General features: G+C 28.0%; 1 protein-coding gene across 2 annotated transcripts in view; it reads right to left on the minus strand.

The window, feature by feature from the left end:
• Nucleotides 1–19,362, minus strand: part of shakB (shaking B) — a 180,353-nt gene that overhangs the window by 88,489 nt on the left and 72,502 nt on the right. Inside the window, exon 2 of one of the 2 annotated variants that reach the window (XM_065507048.1) lies at nucleotides 16,817–16,973. In XM_065507048.1, coding sequence (XP_065363120.1) covers nucleotides 16,817–16,867 — 51 coding nt within the window. In that variant the 5' untranslated portion in view covers nucleotides 16,868–16,973. The remainder of the gene's footprint in view (nucleotides 1–16,816; nucleotides 16,974–19,362) is intronic. The other variant, XM_065507050.1, reaches the window with a different exon arrangement.

Raw genomic sequence — 19,362 nt, forward strand, 5'->3', positions numbered from 1 at the left:
GAATTCCAAATTCATTTGATTTTAACTTAACATTTGTGCAGCAAAATATTGTCAACCAAATAAACAGCCATCTGTTTACTGTTAGTATAATTAGAACATGACATGAGAGAACAACGTGTTGTCATTGCTAATCAATATTTCAAAAATATTGGAAGTTTGGTTGCAACATTTCGAGCAAAATCATTCTAAGCGATAAAAAACACTTTGATCATGAATGGCTAATCGTTAAAAATTCACTAATTTTTGGTTCAAAAAACCCACATGAAATTTTAGAAAATAAAATCCAACCATAATGTGCCACTGTTTGGTGCGGATTTTGGTCTGTAACCATCAATGGGAAAATGCATGAGGCTGGTAATGCAGTGACTGTTATTAGTACCGGATATCGCAACATTATAAAGGAGTTTATATATAGAATAAGATATTGACTGGTCGTGTACTCTCTCGTTCTGATGATCAGAATTGACCCTCTTGATTGTGGGATTTAACATCATTGGATTTATTTTTATGGAGTTATTTGAAGACAAACGTTTATACTAACAAGTTGAAAATCAGCAGCACATTGTATAAAATGGAATGGTCATCGAAAATTCGACGTAAAACTGTGCATGTGCCTTTTAATTCAACAATAAAGGAACAATCCAAAGAGAAAAATTGTTGAAATCTTATTTAAATTTTCCGACACACTTTTTTCATCCCATAAATTTGGAAATGCTACTGTTGCACTTTCATTGGGCATAATTTTGGTTCGAGATTTAGTAGCTTAAAAGAAATTAAAGCCATAAAAATGTAAGCTCTTACTATGACAAGCTCTAATATTGCATCTATACTTAGTATTGTATCCAAGGATGTACTCGGTTTTGCTGGGAACCATGCACATATTAAATTCAAAACATCTTAATTCCGGCTTCGTCATTAAAATGACACTTAACCTTTATAAGGTCTTCGGGTCAATTTTGACTCATTGTGAGTGAGTGGTTGATATTTTTGATATTATTTTATGAATTAATTAATTAATTGTTTAATTTAAAATGCCAAAAACTAAATTAAGTTTTTAGAAACAAATTTAAAAAAAAAATTTTGGGGTCATGTTTGACTTGGAGCAAAAATCTTGAATTTTTGTTATTTGACCCATTTTTAAATTAAAATTTAATTTTCCCTAAAAGCAAGTGGTTGATATTTTATATATTTTATGACTTTTATTTAATTTCAAATGTCAATTTCAAAGGTTTTTTGAAATAAAAAATTATCAAAAAAAAGATTGATTAACGTTAACAGGTTAACCTGAATATGTTTATATTGTGCTTGAAAATATTCAATACCATGACGTATACGTATTTTTAAATTAAGTATACGTAATGTTGAACACTAATAAACAGCTAGCAAAAATTTAACAATATGCATTAGTAAAAGTTATGAATAATACATTTTCCTAAACAGTTTTTGATATTCAATAATAATTTTTAAAAATAAAGAAAAACATTCCTAGTGTTACATATAATTCAAATTTATATTTCATACATTAAATTTGCAGTCATATTTGAAACTAAACAATTTGAAACATAAAATCCTATAACCAATTTATATTAAAAATAAATAAAAAATAATATCTTATTATTTTATTTTGTGAAAAATAAAATTACAAAAGAAAACAACAAAAAGAAAAAGAAGTATTAAGAAAGTTAGAATAAAAATTTTGAAAATATTAATTACCATCTTCTTTTACTATGCGTACGAAAATCGTTTTGTGGTTCAGTGTTTTGCAACAGACGAAACCACTTTGAAGTTCACTGAGTTTTATGTTACAGATTATTATATTTATATATACAGAATGACGACGACGACGACGTTGATGATGGCGACAATAATGACGACGGCGACGACAACAATGATGATTTACAAAATATACAAAAAGCACGATAATATTGTAAAAAGGCACGGCTGACTGAAATTTTTTTTATTATAAATATATATATTTATTTATCTTTATATATATAAATATATGATGGAGTTGCTGTTTTATTTTGTTGCTTTTGTTTTTTGGAGTATTTTTTTTTCTTATTTTATTTATATGTACAATAAAATAATGCAAAAAAAATTATTTAAAGTTTTGTACATAAATATTTATACATATGCAAAGTAGTAGAATAGTAGCAGTAGTAGTTGTATTCTGATTAAATATTTTTTTTATATGTATGTAGTTTGTTTTTGGTGTTTACTCCTTATATAAGACACTTTATATTTTGAAAGTGTTTTTTTCTTCTTCTTATTTTTCTGCTGTATAGAAGAGGGAGTTTTTTCTTTGTCGGTTTGCTTGAAAGAAACCAGCTGTGGTGTATGCAACTCAATGGTTTTTCTAGATTTGTTTCTTTAAATTAGTAGATCTCACTCTGTTTTATGTTATAAAGAATATTTTATACTTTTTTTTCTTCTATATATAAATGGAGTATTCTTTATGTTTTTATCAAATACGTTGTGTGTTTGATTTCGGTTTTATTTTGATTTGATTATATACGTATATATTTCATATAGATATATAGATATTTAGTTATGTATAAGTATATGAGAGTTTGTTTTGTTATAGATATTGCTTCTTATAATAATGATCACATTATATGTATGTATTTGATTTGTTTTGATAATATATTTATACTTATACTTAGTTGTATGTATATTATGTTTAGTTAGTTTTTAACTCTTTATCATTTAATCATGTTTTCTCTTATGTTTGTTTTCAATAAAACATTATGTTATTGTTGCCTTTTGTTTTCAATTTTATTATTTTGTTGTTGTTGTTGTTTTTGCTTTTGTTGTGATTTCATTTCCTGTTCTTCCTCTTTTATTTGTTTAAGTGTTTGTTTGGCAAATCTTTGTTTCAACTCTTCTTGTAAGGCGGCATTTTCTTTGTCATTAAAATGTCTTGAAGTTTTAACATGAGTGGAAGTAGTAGCAGTAGTTGCTGTTGTTGTTGTTGTTATTGTAGATTGTGTTGTTGTTGCTACCGTTTGCTGTTGTTGTTCTTGTTGCTCTAGTTGGCTTTGTTTAGCAGTTTCATTTTCATATCCGTGATGTTGATAGTCCACCTTTATTAGGTTTGTATTTTAGTTGGTTTTGGTTTTAGTTTTTTTTTTGGTTAAATTTTTGATTTAATTCAGTACCCAAGAAAAAAAGATTTTTTAAGAAAAAAAATTTCTTGCATTAAAGTTTTGGTGTATTTTTTAATTCTCCATTTTACTTTGTGTTTGTTTTAATAAAAATCTGTTTAAATGCTAACAAAAGGAAGGTATCCTGAGGTGGACTTTTTTGATTTGGTGGGAAGGTAATTTCAGAACTTGGAAATATATTTGTTAGATCAGAATTTAGTTGTGTGTAATTGTCATGTACATTCTAAGTTCCTTTAAAAAACGATAGATGTTCAGTATACTTTTTTTGTTGCAGATATGACTGCGCTAGACTAATGTGCTAGTTAAAGAACAGAAAATATTTTTATAGATTTTTCCATGTAATCATAATGTATTAATAAATGGACTTCGGAAATTGCGGCAAAGAAGAAAACTGTGAGCAAGACCAATAATAAAAAATGTCCTACAATTCACGATAGATGTGAATTTGGCGCCACTTGCGAAGTAAAATGTTGCCAAACAAAATAGTTTGACATGTGAGTAAAAGTTAAGCATTTCACGAGGGAACAACGTGTTGAACAAAATTTCAAAAATAACGAAAGTTTGGTAAATACACTGATTTTTCAAAATTATTCAATTGTCATCGAAGCATTGAGTGTCTTGGTAAAATACAAGGAATAACAATTAGGCAATATGGACAAGTATTGAACATTTTAAGAAACTTTCTATAGAATATACTTCAAGAAGATCTGCATCTCAATGCTTAAAAAGTTCAACTGACACAAGAACTGAAGCTTACTTACTATGTCCAGTGAAAATTATAATAAGCAATGAAGCGATTTTCACCTTGATGGCTTTCTTAATCGTCAAACTTGACACATTTTGTATTCAGAGAACCCACAAGTAATTATCGGAAAACAAATTGCATCCATATCGAGTCAGAGGTCGGTGTAAATGTTGGGCTGGAGACATCTCTGGATATATAATTCTTCTGCTCTGAGGCTGTTCAAGCAGTGACTATTACTGGTGGTTGTTGGCATCATAAGGTGATATCGACCACAAGTAATTTAGGTAGAGTTCATGATACCGAAATTGGAAGATATTGATATTGACGACATGTGGTTTCAACAAGATGATTCGCATGTCATGCAGCTCATAAAACAACTCAATTACTGCATGAGACATATCATATTGGTGTACTTTCTCGTCTTGCTGATCAGACTTAACAGCCCAGATCGTGTGATTTAACACCACTCAGTTTCTTTTTTTTTTGGGGTTTATTTAAAGCAGTGAAGAATAGTTTCAATTCTGCATCAACGAAAATCGGTCGAAAAACAAATCCGTACACAATATGTCACTGTTTGGTACAGATTTTGATCTGGAGGCTTTATTGGACCTTAATTTATTGAAGATGAGATTGGTCAATCAGTGACTGTTTGATTGTTCGTTCTATCCAAAATGGTTGATATTAATGCGGACTACTTATGGTTTCAATAAGATGTTTACATATGTATCTCATACAGCCAGTGATAAATCTAATTACATTTCTTGGTCATGTACTCTCTCGGGACGTATTCTTTAACACCATTGAATATCTTTTTGTGTTGCTATTTGAAGTCAAGGGTTATGCCAGTAAGCCTACACACAACCATGCATTGAGGAAGGAAATTAAACGCTGAATCAACAAAATGTTACGGATTTTGGGCTAAAGCATTGTTGGACCATAATTCTTCGAAAATAATGCTGGTCCAGTACAGATTGTTGTTGGTACTCTCTATCTCGATATGCTATTTCTGCCCAAATCGGAAAATATTTATGTTGACTGTATGTGGTTTTTACAAGACCATAACTGCATGAGACATTTCCTGGTCTTGTACTTCCCCGTTTGGGTGATCAGAATTGGACCCCTCGATAGTGTGATTTAACTCCTTTGTATATATATCTTTGGGGTTTTTTGAAGTCAATATTCAATGCCAACAAGACCAAAATCACCCATGCATTGAAGTAGGAAATTATGTCGAAAATTCATATAATTCATTTCAACTACTGCATGATACATTTACTGGTCGTACACTCTCTCGTTTAGATGGCATCTAAGATTATGTAATTTCATACCATAGGATTTCTTTTAATTATCTTATTTGAATTCAAAGTTCAATGCAATGCTGCATCAACGAAATTCAAAATTGTTAAAGAAACTTTCGAAGCCATGGAGGTCATTTGGCTGATATTCTATTATATATGTACATAACCCTGTCTTTTGTACTTTATTATGCAATAAAAAAACATTTTGCGTTTTTTATTTAATTCAAAACTTGCGTAAATTTTGGGACACCCTTCATTTAAAGAATTTGCGATTAGAATTCTTCTATACCACACAAAATCGAACACAAATCAAAATGTTACGTGCTCTAATTGTGTATCGGAAACTGTCAATTAATATCCCTCATCTCATCCTTGTGTGTTCTTTTCCACACATATGGTATGTATACGTATTTTTCACTAGAAATATAATTTTTTTATAGTCAAAACCATCAACAAATTTTACACAAACTTTTGATGACAAAATACATAGGCATTACATATGTGTGGAAAACCACACACTAGGGTAAACAACGTTAATTTTTAAATATCTCGTTATGAAAATTTATTTTTGAATAAATTAATGCATTTTCTGTGCTAAATAGATGCGACAGGAAATGTTAAGAAATTGTATAAAAACTATTAATTATCTGCAGTTTCACACACAAGTGTCAGTCATATCGTTGGTCTCATGAGGAAAGGCCATAACTCAAATAATATTAAATTTACAGGAAAAGGTAAAAACATAATAGAAACAATTGCTTGTAAAACCGTTATATCTGATACTATTTCATTCAATTTTAGTGTCAGAAAAATTATTGTGTTCGAAAAAATGCGAGTTAGGGCCTTTTTCTACATCATATCAACGATATTAGGATTATATAGCGACAGTTTTATTGTAAGAATTATGAATTCCAGAAACCTTCCCTATAGTTCCAAATTGCAATTATTTCATTATTTGAATCACTTAATCAAATTGTCTCAACACCTTAGGAGACCTTCCTTAGTCAGCTGAAATATTAATTGGAATAAAGACAGAGGGGGGCAAACAAATTGTTATTGGTCAACGCAAATATACAATACATACTCACATACACAGTGACTCAAAAATACATTGGCATTGAAACATTCTATGTATGTGTAAGTTTAGTAAAGAGATAGAGATCGAGAACAAGTAGAAGTTGTTACTGATAAGATTTGTCTTTGTATCTATGTGAATATGTTTTTGTACACTTTACATATCTGGAAATTCCATGTTCAAAACATTATTACACATTTTTGTGATTATGTTGTTGCAAGTGTTTTGTATGTGTGTACGTGTATATAAATGTAGTTAAAGTTAGTTATTGAGGAAACAGGGGGGGAGGGTCAGGTTTATTAACATTGCATATTATATACATTTTTGTATGTATATCTGTATGTATATTTATATTTATTGAATAAATTGTATGTGTATGTGTGAAATTCTTAAGTTCCTTAATCATTAAATATTCATTTTTTAATTTGCTTTGTTTTATTTACCCAACAAAAAATGCCTGTTATATGTTTATTTTTTTTTAATATAATTTTGTTTTTGGTAATATTAAATTCTGTTAGATGTATATAAATTTCTGCCAAAAAAAGAAATTATTATTTTAAATATAGATCCTTCTTTACTGTAGTTGTTGTTTCTTGAAATAAAATTAAAACCAAGATATTACAAACACACAAATAAAGTTAGTGTTCGACAGAAAATTAAAGAAAAGAAAGTTGTTGTAGTAGATAATTTAAAGAAAATTAAATTTTTGTAAAATGCTTTTTATGCTTTCTATGCATATTTTATAAGGCATATTATATCATAGCATGTGGAGTGTTTATTTAATTTATTTTCTTTATTTTAGGTATTTATGTATGTTATGTGCTGAAAATATTACTTAGGCTTCATGTAATCCCTTGACATGTTGTCTTAGCTTGAAAATTATTATTATATTTTTTCTGTTATATACTACTTGTACAGTATTGTAAAAATACCAAAAAAAATATGTGAAGGTAAAGATTTTTATTCCCTTTAAATTGTAGGATATTTTTAAATAAACATTTTATGCAAATATTTTAACAATTTTTGTAAACATATTGTTATTTTTAGTTATATTTTCATATAAATCAATAAACATTTTAATTTAAATTATTAAGAATTTGTGAAAATTAGAAACAAACAAGTTTTCAATATTCTGAACTAAAAAAAAGTATTAGTTGGGTTATGATTTTAAAAAAATTTCTTTTATAAGTCTTCAGGCCTGTTTCACGATGTCGAAAGAAAAATGATTCAAACAAATTTGTATGAAATCTATTCGAAAGAATTTAAAAAACTGAGTGTTTTTCATACAAATTTTTCGACTGATTTTTATTTGGACATCGTGGAAGAGGCAGTTCCTTTTATTACATTAAAAAATAATGGTCAAAATTGCTTCTAATATCCTTTTATATGGTACTTAAAAAAGTAATTAGGAAAAGAGTAAAGCATAATGCCGGCACGAACATTTTTCTCACCTTAAAGAAATACTTATGTTGTTTACTCTCTGTGTTGTTTTCCACACATGTGGTATGTAGGTATTTGCACTAGCAACATAATTTAGTTTGTAATCAAAATCATATTTTACCATGAATAACATATATTTTTAATATTTTATTATCTATTACATTAAATTTATTTTCAACACATTTTTGGCAAAAACAGCTCATTTTCCAACAACAAAAAAAATGCTGTTCCTAGTGAAATATACATACGTGTGCAAAGCCACACTCCAGGGCAAGCAACATCACTTTTGAAGTAGCTCGAATTAAAAAATATTTTGTGTGGTTTCCCACACAAGGGTGTGATTAAGAGAAAATATTTCATTTTGGTGTCTTTTGCGTTGTAAATAGTTACCAACCAAAAACAACAACAGTTTTACAGCCATTGTGGTTTGGGTAAAATTGGAGCAACGCGCTGAAGTTCTAAAAACCATTCTAAGAGATTAAGCTCATTTTCACTATCTTGGCTTTATCATGAGATTATCGAAAAAATTAATGAGTCCTCAATGAATCACTGTTTGGTGCTGTTGCCAGCATTGAACCACACTTCTTTTAATATGTTGGTCAAGCAGAAACTGTTACTAGTGCTCGAAATCGTGAGATGAATGAATGAATGCTAAACACACTGGCAATTGAAAAACCAGATATTTAAATGTCAATATCGAGAGTGTGCATGAAAGTCGAGGGATTTAAATTCAGCGTCATGGACAATAATTGCAAAATTCAAGAAGTTCTCTGTAGGAGATTTTCGTCTTGATAGCTTTGTTAATCGTCTAAATTGCCACATTTGTCGTTTAAAGAACACTCATGTGATTGTCGAAAAATAAATACAACCACTGCGGTTCGCTGTTTGCTGCGGATTTTAAACTGGATGCATTATTGGATCATGTTTCTTCGAAAGCATAGACTGTTTCTGTTTCTAGACATGATAACTACGTTATTTCTACCTAAATTGGATGATATATATGTGGTGACACAAATCATTTAGTCTGTGAAACAATTAAATTATTACACGATCCTGTTTTGGTGAATATGATCGTGTGATTCAACACTCTTGAATCTCTTTTAATATAGTTGTTTGACATTAAAGGTTTATGACAACAAGTCAAGAACCATCCATTCATAAAAACGAAATTCCGCCACATTTATGCAAAATTATCATGGAAAATTTTGACAAAATAGTTCGTATGTGTCAACAAAGCTGTGGAGGTTATTTCAACGAAAAACTAAGGTTCGAATTTCACGAAATGGGACACTCTTAATAATAATTCAGTTCGAATTTGTATAAGGTAATTTTAATTATGCACAGCCTCAGCTCAAAGTGCTTTGATTATATTAATTTATTTATTTTAAACAGTTTATATACACGAAGAGAAAAAATGTAGTTGTACATTATTAACATAACCATTTAAAAATTTTTACAGATTTTTTTAACAGTATTATGGTCACTGTAATTATGTACATGATTGCTGTATCCATTATATGTTTAAGTTGCTATTTACATGATTGTAGCAATCATATATGTTATTGTAATTATTTAGAATAAGTTTGTGGGAACCATATTTATGATATAATACTTAACCATATTGTGTTGTTCTTGGATTATGGTTATAATACTCTGAGAACAACATATTATGATATAATTCATCATAAGCATGATTACTATAGACTTATTTTTATTTACAATGGTGTGAATAGTAACTTAAACATATTATGGTTACCGCAATCACATAAATAAATACAGTGACCATAATATAGTTAAAGAAACTTGTAAAAATGTTAAAATGGTTAAAGTAAACATGTACAACGATACTTTTTTCTAGGTGTAAATTGTATTACGAAATAACAATAGTTTATTCTTAATAATTTAAGTAGTTTCAATAGATCAACAGTGTATATATTATACGAGCCTTTTAAACACATAAATTATTTTCAATACACATTTAAAACATTTAATATACCTTTTAAAGCTTTTTACAATATCTATAAACCAAGAAAACATAAACCAAATAAGTAACCAGCAGAAATGTTGGCTTAAAAATTACAACATAAAATGGTAAATCTTAAAACGAAACCCTGAACACAAAAAGTATAAAAATAATAATAAACACAAATAAATATTAACATTAATTAAAAACAACAACAGAATACATAAAATATACACACAAATACAAATCTTAATAAGTGTAAAAATGAAAAAGGGACAACTGAAAAAATAGCCCAAATGAAAAGGACCAAACACAAAAAAAGGAAAACATAAAAACTAATATAAATCACAGACATTAACACAGAGAACAGAAAAAGTACCCAGTATACATTACAGAAAAAGAAATCAAGATCAACAAATATTGTTTATATAATTAAGAAAAACTGAAATACAAGAAATAAAATAAAAATCCTCACAAAAACGAAAACACAACAGGAAACGTTGCAAAAAAAAAAGGAAATTAAACACGTAGTACTTATTCATTTCTAAATTAACACTTTCATTATTTATCTTTTTGTTTTGTTATTTTCTTAACGCTGCTTGTTGTTATTTTTCTTAATATTTTTTCTTGCATTTCTCTACATTTTGCTTTTTGTCACTTTTAAGACACAGGCTCTGGCACAGCTAAACACTCCATAAACACAAATTCATTTCCTCAACCAAGTTTTACAAGAAAAAAAAAATACGAAAAATATTTATTCAAGTGGAAGAGAATTTTGTTTTTTTCTTCTTAAAATATTAAATTGGAAAAAGAAAATAATTTAATACAGCTAAACGAAGCAGCATACGTAAGAAAATTAACAAAAATATTTTCTATATATTTTTTTGTAAAACATAAATAAAAACATTTTTTTTTTTTGTAATGAAGAGGAAAAAAACTTAAAAACATTTTCTAACTATTGTTTAATTTTATGAATGTAAAACTGAAGGAAAGAGTCTGAGTAAAAAGAATTACAAATCAAAGATGTTAATGAATTAAGGTGATTCTTAGAGTAACAGAAAAGGCAATTTAAGCTCAATCTTAATGAAACCCTGCAGGGTCCAGGTAAATAAAAATAAAATTGCCATTAAGTTAAGTTTGTTGTTTCTGATTTTTTCTAACCACAACAAGAAATTAACCAAGAGTTAATAGAGTTGAAAAAGAAAAGAAAACATTTAAATTAAAAGTTAGTAAATCGTTAGATTACAATACTTTTTACACGCAGAGAAAAAATATAGTTGTACATTTTTACTGTAACAATTTCAACATGTTTATACATTTTTTTAACAATATTATAGTTACGGTAACCTTAATATGTTAAAGTTACGATTCACATGATTATTGCAATCATATATATGATTGTACTAAATAAGTGTATGTTTGTGACAACCCTTTTTATGATAAAGGATTTACCACATTATATTATTCTCGGCTTATGGTTATAGTAATCTGAGAACAACATATTATGATACATTATTATGATTAACCATGAACATGATTGCCATAAACATATGTTTATTTACTACAATCATATATATGATTGTGATAATCATGTGTATGATATTTTTTTACCATGTTGTGGTTACCGCAATCATAAAATAGTTATAGTAACCATAATATTGTTATAAAAAAACATGTAAAAAATTTTAAATGGTTACCGTAAACATGTACAGCTGTATTTTTTCTCTAAGTGTATGCTGACCAAAAGGTTTAAATTTTATTTTGATAAAAAAAAATTACGTTTTTTTCAAGAGTAATAGGTTTGATTGTTATCGGATAAGATCTGAATAATAGGAAAAATATATTTTCAATATAAACAAAATTATCTTACATGATGTATAGTAAAAGGAGCTTTAATTTTAAAACAACATAAAGAAAAATTTTTAAATTTCAACGAAATAATGCACAATTAAGAGAGCATATTCTCTGGATATCTGAAATAAATCGTATCTGAACTGAAAAAGACTTTTTGAATGGCTTGAATAAAGAAGTTTATTATTGAAAATGCTTCTAAAAGTGAAGCCAACTTTTACTTCCGAATTTGGGATCATATCATTGAAATATTGTAAACATTTTGATATTTTTTGAAAATAGCTTATTGTGGCGTTGAAACCAGCTCACCAAAGGCAACCACCGGACAAAAAGGTTTAGAAATGACGTAAACTGAAACTTTATGCTGGCTGCTGTGAAAGCCATCTTTTTACACATTGTTTATAGTGTTGTTCTAGATGGTTTAAAATTGATTTTATATCGAAGGTATTTAAAACTTTAATTTTATGAACCACACTAAAAATCTTTCCACTTCTCACAGTGGGGGAAATGAGAAAAAATTGGAAATAGACCTATAACTTGTAAACGAACAGTCCGATTTTCCCATGGCTATAGGTTGGCAAATATCTGAAAGATTTTTAGATACATGGAATCCACTATAAGAGAGAAATTAGCATGTAAGTTTTAAATTTATGCCAAACTTTCTTTAATAACATATCTTTCTTTCGAAATGTTCTTAAATAGTTTGCAAAAGAGAATTTATATCCCCGACATTGTTACCGTCAATAGCACAAAAAATCCCATTTTTGGAAAAATGTGAGATTCTCAATAACACTTTTGCATTTTGATACAAAATTTTACTTGGGGCCTTGCGGCTCCGCATTCCTTGTTATTTAAAGTCCATATTCAAAACTTAAATTCAGTTATACCATCTCTATAAATATTGGATATTTAAATTGGAATATCCGAATTGCGGCTCCGCATTCCTTGTTATTTAAAGTCCATATTCAAAAATTAAATTCAGTTATACCTTCTCTATAAATATGGGATATTTAAATTTTTATTTTTCTCACTGTGCGTCGGTAACACAACATGATTGCAAAATATCTTCTGATGAAACTATTTTGATGGTCTATAAGTCCCTATAAGAACTCATACTTCCAATATTTTACAAAACAGACAAAAAAGTAATATCCGCACATTTTGGATTTTCTATACTCTCAAGGTCTCAGGTTGTTCACATTCAAAAAATTAAAAAAAAAATGTTGAAAAATGTCATTTATTAATGTTGTTTAAATATAGAAATTTTCTGACATCGATAACATTTTTTTGATGTTTTTGAATATGAAAAATTTGAGAAAATTGTTTTCGATTCTAATAAATACTATATGAGGTGTAAAATGCAAATTTTAACAATGTGAACCGATTTGAAATTTTCTGATTTCGATGAAATTAAATTTTTGCTCAAATCGGAAAAAAATTAAACTTTTTCAAAATCCGTTAATTTTAAATCCAGCCATAATTTGTAAAAATGTTAAAGTCTGCATTTTTTGTCCTCATCTAGCATTTATAAGAATCGAAAAAATATTTTTTTTAAAATTTAAAAATGTAAAATTTGGTATTTGAGATCTCCATTAAATTTTGTAATTTTTTTGGTTTCAAATTATTTGGTTTATATTGATGTCATACATTTTTTTATTTAAAACAAGAAAGTAATACCCTACAGTGTTTCTTTTAAAGTTTCAACAATTTATTTTCGTGAGGGATTTTCGGGAGCTATGAGCAATTATGGACCGATCGTCATGAAATTATGCCGTTTGATTAATTTCTATATGCAACTTATTTTTGTTAAATTAAATTTGGATAAATTTGGAAACATTTTAGGACCGATCGGCATGAAATTATATCGTGTGATTTATGTATATCTGAAAGTTATTTCTGCGGAATTCTACTTGGATACATACATTTTTAAGAAATTTATGCTCGTTAAAGGGATTTTCAGACCTAATTATGGACCGATCATCAGAAAATTAGGTGACTTCCGTATATATAAAATAACTTTGGAGAGAAATTTGTGTAGATACAAATTTATTGCCTATAAAGTCCTATTTCGGGAGTACGTTTGTATGCGGGCTAGGTGAAATAAAGGACTGGATTTCAGCCAGGCTTGGTCATTGGGCCGACAAATTTGATCGAAATATCTTCAAAATCGACTCAGGATACATTAATGTGGGTGTTAGAATTATATTTTTTGGCATTACAAACATCAGCAAAAATGCATAATAAATAGATAACAACTATTTTTAATTGCAACAACATTTAATTTTTAATTTTATCCAAAACTTCGAAATTTGATTTTTAGTGGCGGATAACAATTTTAGACCTTATGATCGAAAACCCAAAAAGTGCAACACAATTTTTAAAAGCTGATCAGAAAACATCTCCAGTCATAACAATTAAAACCACTTGAGTTTGCTTTCCATGTGAATGCTTCCAATAATAAAGGAAAATATGCTTCAAGAGGGAGTGTTTTAAAATATGTTCCAGTACTATCATGTTGATGTTCAATATGTATTTAATTGAAAATGTAAATTATCATAATTATTCTAAAATATATTCTAAAGATAAGAAGTATTTTATGTATTTTATTTTGTAAGGAAATCAGCATTGAACGATTTCGTTACTTTTATGAGAGAAAAAGCTGCTGCGCTTGGTAACCGGTAATAATTAAATTAAGAATTCGGATATAAAATAAATTGAACAAAATTACAAAAATAAAAGAACAAACAAATATTTGGGTATGATAAAAATAAAAAATGTTAAAATCTAATAACAAAAAAATGTGTAAGACAAAATGAGTTTAAAATATCTTAAATTCTAAAAAAATGAGGTAAGAAAATGGAATATTTAAAAAGAAAAGAAATACCCTTAAGATTGTAATATTTTTGTGTGGTTTAAGTGTAAGAAACCAACCACCAATCAACTAACTAACCAATGTAAAATATAACACACAAATTGTTAATGAGTTGCGGCAATATGAGATGCTACATCAAAAAAAAAAAAAACATTTTTTTCACATCCCTTTTCCCCTTCTAGTTGTTTTGAAATAAAATGTAATTTACATTAATTTTTTTTTATTTTTTTCTTGCTCATATTATTGTTGTTGTGGCAAATTAAATTTAATATTCTTTTACATTTGCTTTTTGGTTTATTTTGCTATTATGATTTTTTTTTTCAGTTTTTTTTTTCGTTAAGGATGTTGCGTATTTTTGTTAACTTTGTATGATTAATGTCTGCATATTAATTTATATTTTTTAATGAGTGAGTTGAGTAGAGTTGAGGAGAGGAAAGAGAAAGTTTTTTTTTAATAATATATGTTACTAAGAGAGAAAGAAAGAGATAGTATGAGGAAAATAGTATGTAGTAGTAAGTAAGAGCTTTAAGAAGTTGTTTGTTGAAATTATAACAAAATGCATTAGTACGAAATGATGCTTTTTATGTTATTTTTCTTTTGTTCTTGCCTCATTTTGTTGATAGATATTTTTTTTTTGCTCGATTATTTTTATGTTGGTTGTGTTTTTTTGCTCGACGCCGTCTTTTAATGAGAAAGATTTTAATTATCTTTTTTTTTATTATTTTCTTTTCCTAATTTATTAGATTTACTACCGTTCGCTCGCTCACTCGCTCAGGTTTTTGTTAAGTTTTTTTTTTTATTTTGAAAATTTTTAATATGATAAAAATTATGCATGACATTATTTTATTATTTTACTGTGGCATGAGAATTTTATTGTTTTATTAGTGATTTTAAGAGCATGAATCATAAATATACAACTTTGGTTATTGAAGTAGCAAGTATGTTCTTATTTTTATATAGAATTTTAATAAAATATTTAAGTATTAAGCTATTGAGCTATGAGATTGAAAGTTCTAATATTTATCTGTAGCACCTGTTTAAAATGATATGATCCCTTAAATTTATTAATTTTTATATTTGCTGTTAGCAAAATCACTAGTTTTCTAAAAAAAACACTGGATATAAGCAAGTTTTTAATACTTGAAACCTTGATCTCATTTTCAAAATGAGATGTGGAAAACCACACATCAGGGTAAACAATGTCACTTTTTAAATATTTCGTTATTAAAATATATTTTATTTAAAAAGTGGCATTATTTACCCTGGTGTGTGGTTTTCCACACTTATGCAATTTCTATGTAGGTTGCATTATTATTAAATAAAAAAGAAATGAAAAACAAAGAAATTAAAATTAAATTAATTAGTGCAAACTACATAGAAATTGCATATGTGTGGAAAACCACACAGCAGGGTTACCAATGTCCTTTTTAAATATTTAATTATTAAAATATATTTTTGAATAAATAAAGAATAAGCAACGTCACACAGTATGATCGATCTATCAAAAAAATAAGTTTAGTAAGCGTATAACGTGTTCTTTTCAAATAATGTTGCTCTAAAACCCCGAAAATATGCCATATGTTTCAGCCCCAATTTTATCAAAGGGTTAGAAAGGCACCTATTCTTAAATTGATTTTCTTGTTATTATTTTTGAACTTCGTTTATGAAATAGTTTTGGTATATTTTGATTAATAGAAATTTATAAAATTTATAATTTTATGGCGTTTTTTTCTGCAACACAAGTTTTCAATACAACACATATTGTATCTAATTGGAATATTACTGTGCAAAAATCATATAACCAAAGTTGTATATAATTTCCTCAAGCTTTATACAACATCATGCTCTTGTTATTAAATACCAATTTTTGTTTTAGTTTCTTTATATTAATTAAATTTCTTAATGATCAGATGCTGTTGTTTTTTTTTTAAATTTTGTATATATATATTTTATCACACAAATAAATTAGTGGTTCAATTAATTAAAAAAAAAACAAATAAATAGAAACGCAAATATACGAAGGGCGACTTATAAAATAATTGCTTAATGGTTTGTTAGGACATGACATAACTCACAAAAAAAGTTAGTTTATAAAATTTTTTCAGTGAGAATTATTGTATGGGATTAATTTTGTTTTAAGATATTGTAATTAAATTTTAATATAAGTGTAAATTATTAATTTTTTTTGTTTTGTGGAAACCAAATTAAATGGGAAGTTTTATTATTACATAAATATTTATGTAGTTAGGCAGTATAGTTTAGGTTTTTTTTTTTGTAAAAATGGGTTTTAATTGATATTTTTCCAACCCCATATGAATCAAGGTTTTCAATAACACACACAAAAAAAGTAGAAGAAATTTTTATATATAGATTAGTACAGTTGTTAAAATGGTATAAGCGACACTCACCGATGATCTACTCACTTGCATAAACGCATAAACACCACGTAAAAACTCCATGTTAGGCTGCTGCTCTTGAGATCCTTTAGCAGGGCGTTGCGCTCGACTTATATACTGTTTAAGGGTGTCGGCAACTAAATGAGGTTTTAGTTTACGTGATAATACTCTAGAATGACAAACAAAACAAAATTTTCATTTTAATTTAGATGTAATTTTATATTAAAAATGTAAGTAAATATTATGCCTACTAAGAAAAAATAAAATGTTGTTCAAGAGCACTTGTCATTTTATATGTTTCTCATTCATCTGCTGCTGCCTACAAAACAAACGCCTTTTTAATGTTGGCTTATGTGTGTGTACCACACAAATGCATGTTTAAATGTTTTGGCTTTAAACAATTGTATTGTTCTTAATTTACCTTAACTGCCTTTTTTAGTGCTCTTAGCCGACAACTCTCAAAGCAATGAAAACAATGATGTAGAAAAAAAATCTCTATGCGAGCATATTATTCATACAAGCCACATACTATACAATAAAATTTGCATCACACCTATTATAAACCCACACTTGCACTTAAACTGCACAAATTCACACAAAAAAAAAATAATAATAATAAAAAAAAACCTTCACACATCCTTTATTTAGTCTCCCTTACTAGTTTGCATACCTATACTCAAACATAAATACCTTAATAGAGAATAGTATGTATATTAGGGTGGTCTCTACTTTTCACTTTTTTTGATTTTCGATAATCCTAAGGTTTGAAATTGTTCTCCTTTATCTAAAAACCAAGTGCAGAAAATTTGAGAAAAATTGGACAATGTGCAACATAATGGTAGCAATATTGTAATATTTTAAAAAAATATAAAAAATGCCATAACGAGAAAAAAATAGAAATAAAATAGTTTTTGCATTTCATTCATCCATAGATATTTAAATGTAAATGCTCGGTTTTCTGTTTACGTGAAAAATATGTCAGAATCCATATTAAAACAAGTAAGAAAGTACACTTTATGGACCGATCATTATAAAATTTGGTGAAATTTCACATTTATGGCCGTTAAAGTGATTTTCGGAAGTATCTCTTATATGGGGGCTATAACTAATTATGGACCGATCATGGAATTTTTGATGGCATTATTTGCGTATATATGAAACTTATTTCTATTGAATTTTGTTTGGATAATGAAAGTTACGAGAGTGGTCCTTATAAGGGAGATATGGTAAATTATGGACCGATCGGTACTAAATTTGGTAGTGAGAGTTCAGCTTATATAAAACTTATTTGTATTGAATTTGGTTTGGATATCTATATAATTAAGATATTTATGAAATCTTAACTATTTTCAGATATTGCAAGTGTATGGGGGCTAGCAGCAATAATGGATGAATTCTAACCAAATTCAATAGCCTTACCTAGGGGTAATAGAAATATTTGTGCCTAATTTTGTCGATTTATCTTTGAAATTGCGATCTGTAGTTTACAAGGACGGACGGACATCACTTAATCGACTCAGATTGGTATACTTTAAGGTGGGTGTTGGGACCTCTAAAGAGAATCAGCTCAAAATTTTTAAATTTTCACTTTTTGCAAGAAATCGATTTACAGTGGTCATATCTACTCACTGTAAAAATCTTATATAATTTTCTCTACTCTTTCGAAAAAAAAACAGTTGTATCCGTCATCAACTTTCATTGTAATGTATTCAAAACAAGTAAGAAGGTAAGAAGGTCCATATAATACCCTACAGTAAGTAAAAGAGCAAAAACATTTTTCTCTTAAAATTTAGAAAATTAATATGGGGGCTATGACCAATTATAGACCGATCACCATGAAATTAGGTCGTGTGATTTATGTCTATATGAAAGTTTACTATGTTGAATTTTGTGAGTATACCAACATTTTTAAGCGATTTATGCACGTTAAAGTGATTTTCGGAAGCGGGTCTATATGGGATCTATGACTGATCGTAACAAAATTTGGTGACATGAATTTTGTATATATAACACTTATTTGGAGCGCAATTTGTGGAGATACATATATAAAGGGGCAAGGTGAAATAATATACCGATTTCAGCCAGTTTCAATAGGCTTGGTCCTTAGGCCAAATTTGATCGAAATATCTTCAAAATTTCGAACTGGACAGCCAGCCAACCAGACGGACGGACGGAAAGACGGACGGACATCGTTTAATCGACTCAGAAAGTGATTCTAAGTCGATCGGTATACTTTAAGGTGGGTGTTAGACTAATATTTTTGGGCATTACAAACATCTGCACAAACGGGTATAAAAACTAGTGCTATATATGATTTGTTGTTTTTTTGCCTGACAAAATGAAGTGTCGCGTCTCTGCGTATAATTCTCTGTGGTGTAGAGTATAAAACTATTAATGAAATTACTGTGATATTTATGAAATTCACACAAATTTGTATTGCAGAAACAATAAAACCATAGAGAATTATACATAGAGACGAGACACTCCGTTTAGTCAAACAAAATTGAAACAAATCACATGTCTGATACAATAACAAAATATATTGACTAACATGTATT

The sequence above is a fragment of the Calliphora vicina genome, chromosome 4 (assembly GCF_958450345.1).
Source record: "Calliphora vicina chromosome 4, idCalVici1.1, whole genome shotgun sequence".
Classification (NCBI taxonomy): Eukaryota; Metazoa; Arthropoda; class Insecta; order Diptera; family Calliphoridae; genus Calliphora; species Calliphora vicina.